A 3,464-nucleotide genomic window follows, 5' to 3' on the forward strand; every position below is an offset into this window, starting at 1 on the left:
GGTTTGACAGAAACATTGACTCAAAAAGTGAATGTTGATGATACCTTCTGCGAATAAACTCCCTGCAGAAACAAAGCAGACAAGATAGCGAATGTTTGAAGACCTTCAGGTCGAAAGCGTTGATATCAAACAGAATCTCACAGAACATGTTACAGGTTCATGGATCACAGAAAGTGATGTATTACTTGACAGGGCACTGCTTGGACTTAAACATCACAGTTTATACTGCTGTGTGTTTATTCACCAAGAAGGATCTACATGGTACGGCAGTAATGTTGGATCTAAGAACAGTATATTGCTATTTCAGGATGAACTAAGTGATGTTGACGACATTTTAGGGGATGACTTTAATGAAAGAACTAGAATAGAGTCGGATTATGATGAGGATGATAAACTTCAATATCCCATTGGCCAGGATACGTCATACGGGGACTCTCGCCAAGATGGGCTTAATCTGTGTAGACATTCAAACGATACAGTTCTTAATAATTTTGGAAACTGTTTTATTAATGCATGCTCTGTTTTGAATGTACACATTTTGAATGGCGGCTGTGGAAGTGATCCCGGGAAGGTAACATGTGTTGGCAATGCTGGGGCAAGTGTTATTGATTACATTATTAGCACCATAGATATATTTGACTTGTGTGATAATTATGATGTGGAGTCTCACATCGAAGGACAGCATCTGCCCATCACAATGTCTTTACGAGCGCTTCATTCATGTGGGAAATCATCATTTGATAACGCCTATCAATGTTCAATGTCTACTGTATGAATCTGAGTATGGTTATATTTTGGACTATCAATGTTCAATGTCTACTGTATAAATGTGAGTATGGTTTTATTGGGCCTACAACGTTCAATGTCTACTGTATAAATGTGAGTATGGTTACATTTTGCCTACAAGTTTAAATGTCTACTGTATAGATGTGAGTATGGTAATATTTGGGACCATCAATTTTCCTTAGAGAATCATGCCATGTTCATATGGAAGATAAGACTGACGTCACATCTTCTCTTGTTGGTCATATTTCCTGGTGTTCGGACCGCCTCGTTATCTGGACCAGTTCCTGCAAAGAGATTTTAGTGGGTCACTTACATGCGTTTGATTTTAGTTAGGGACACTCCATTTAATATAAGGAGAGAGTGATGGGGGATGGTGAGGGGTAGGGGAGGGGGTTACCAAATGATAAGTCTTGGTCCTTGGTGGTCCTTTGAAGGTGCAACTGATGGTGGTCCTTGGATGTTGCAACTGATGTTGGTCCAAGGAAGGTATACGTGATGGTGGTCCTTGGAAGGCGTAACTGGTGGTGGCCCTTGGTCCTAGGAGGGTGCAGCTTGTCCTTGGTGGTCCTTGGAAGGTGCAACTGATTGTCCTCCTTGGTCCATGGAAGGTGCAACTGGTGGTGGTCCTTGGTCCTTGGAAGATGAAACTGATGTTGGTCCTTGGATCTTGGAAGTCGCAACTGGTGGTGGTCCATAGAAGGTGCAACTGATGGTGGTCCTTGGTCCTTGGAAGATGAAACTGATGTTGGTCCTTGGATCTTGGAAGGTGTAACAGGTGGTGGTCCATAGAAGGTGCAACTGATGGTGGTCCTTGGTCCTTGGAAGATGAAACTGATGTTGGTCCTTGGATCTTGGAAGGTGTAACAGGTGGTGGTCCATAGAAGGTGCAACTGATGGTGGTCCTTGGTCCTTGGAAGATGAAACTGATGTTGGTCCTTGGATCTTGGAAGTCGCAACTGGTGGTGGTCCATAGAAGGTGCAACTGATGGTGGTCCGTGGTCCTTGGAAGGTGTAACAGGTGGTGCTCCTTGGTCCTTGGAAGGCGCAACTGATGGTGGTCCTTGGTCCTTGGAAGGTGTAACAGGTGGTGCTCCTTGGTCCTTGGAAGGCGCAACTGATAGTGGTCCTTGAAGGTGCAACTGCTGGTGGGCTTATGGAAGGTGCAACTCGTCCTTGGTGGTCCTTGGGTAAGAATGTTTGGACATAAGGTCGAATTTTGCCTTCGAACAGGTGATGTTGGAAAGCGAACAAGTATGTATAGACAGTTGTTTCGGAAATAAATGTATTCATGATTGAACATAGATGGAAAATGGTTTGGGACACCCACCTCTTGCTCTCTGCTCTCCTGGCTACGGCGGAGGTTGGCTCTGACGGGTCGTGGGGGACAGCGGCTGTACAGCACGGGAACGAGAAACCTTGGGTCCACATCACCCAGGCGGTTCATGCCTGCAACATAAGAGGCCTGTGTCAGGCGCCGCACATCACCCAGGCGCTTCATGCCTGCAACATAAGAGGCCTGTGTTAGGCGCCGCACATCACCCAGGCGGTTCATGCCTGCAACATAAGAGGCCTGTGTCAGGCGCCGCACATCACCCAGGCGGTTCATGCCTGCAACATAAGAGGCCTGTGTCAGGCGCCGCACATCACCCAGACGCTTCATGCCTGCAACATAAGAGGCCTGTGTCAGGCGCCGCACATCACCCACGCGCTTCATGCCTGCAACATAAGAGGCCTGTGTCAGGCGCCGCACATCACCCAGACGCTTCATGCCTGCAACATAAGAGGCCTGTGTCAGGCGCCGCACATCACCCAGGCGCTTCATGCCTGCAACATGAGGCCTGTGTCAGGCGCCGCGCGTTTCATCTGCTGTTGTGCGGTGTGTGGTTTTGTGGGTGTTGGTACGGCTGTTGTGTGAGGAATCGAGCCGGGTCTTCGGCGTGACAAGCGAACGCTTTAACCACTGGGCTACCCCACCGCCCCTATTACGGGTTAAAATTGGTTCCAAGCAATACGAAGAGCCTATGTGGCAACAACATGGATCAGGTCGTTCAGCTCGGTGACGGCACTGAATGCGCGTCGTCGTACCCCGTGGATAGTTCTTCATAATGTCAATCACTGGTTTGTTTAGTGCATACCCAATTGTTCCAACGCCACCGTCATATAGCTGGTATATTGCGTAGTGCGGCACTAGCTGACAACCATTACAACGTACTTTACCTGTCATAGCGCTGACAATCAGACCGACAACAACCGCTGTGACTGCACCAATAGTGGAATACCACAGGTAAGACACCGTGTACAGGGCGGAGATACCAGCACTGAAACATGATAGAGAGGACACTGTGTACAGGGCGGAGATACCAGCACTGAAACATGGTAGAGAAGTTACTGTGTACAGGGCGGAGATACCAGCACTGAAACATGGTAGAGAGGACACTGTGTACAGGGCGGATATACCAGCACTGAAACATGATAGAGAGGACACTGTGTTCAGGGCGGAGATACCAGCACTGACATATGGTAGAGAGGACATTGTGTACAGGGCGGAGATACCAGCACTGAAACATGATAGAGAGGACACTGTGTTCAGGGCGGAGATACCAGCACTGAAACATGGTAGAGAGGACACTGTGTACAGGGCAGAGATACCAGGACTGAAACATGGTAGAGAGGATATT

The 3,464-nt window shown here is 48.0% G+C and overlaps 1 protein-coding gene across 2 annotated transcripts; it reads right to left on the minus strand.

Annotated features, from left to right (window-relative positions):
* Window positions 1-533: 533 nt before the first annotated feature.
* Window positions 534-3,160, minus strand: LOC124121972. Of its 2 annotated transcripts, XR_006859121.2 has the most exons (3): window positions 3,004-3,160; window positions 2,114-2,232; window positions 534-1,070 (listed from the first exon to the last, which is right to left on the minus strand). XR_006859121.2 is itself a non-coding variant. In XM_048395367.1 (2 exons), exons 1-2 carry the CDS (start codon window positions 2,606-2,608, stop codon window positions 1,026-1,028), a joined length of 540 nt encoding a protein of 179 aa, XP_048251324.1. In that variant the 5' UTR covers window positions 2,609-2,709; the 3' UTR covers window positions 534-1,025. The 2 variants fall into 2 exon arrangements, 1 of the variants encoding a protein (XP_048251324.1); XM_048395367.1 differs by lacking the exon at window positions 3,004-3,160 and having other exon boundaries at window positions 2,114-2,709.
* Between the last annotated feature and the right edge of the window lie 304 nt (window positions 3,161-3,464).

Source organism: Haliotis rufescens, unplaced genomic scaffold (genome assembly GCF_023055435.1).
Source record: "Haliotis rufescens isolate VD_foot unplaced genomic scaffold, xgHalRufe1.0.p SCAF_14, whole genome shotgun sequence".
NCBI classification, from domain to species: domain Eukaryota; kingdom Metazoa; phylum Mollusca; class Gastropoda; order Lepetellida; family Haliotidae; genus Haliotis; species Haliotis rufescens.

What these genes read in the sequence shown, in the direction of transcription:
- LOC124121972 (XM_048395367.1), bottom strand. Translation starts at nt 2,608, where the DNA reads ATGAAGCGCCTGGGTGATGTGCGGCGCCTGACACAGGCCTCTTATGTT. An exon ending in AGGAGAGCAGAGAGCAAGAG is followed by an intron (nt 1,071 to 2,113) that starts GTGGGTGTCCCA and finishes ATCTCTTTGCAG; the next exon opens with GAACTGGTCCAGATAACGAG.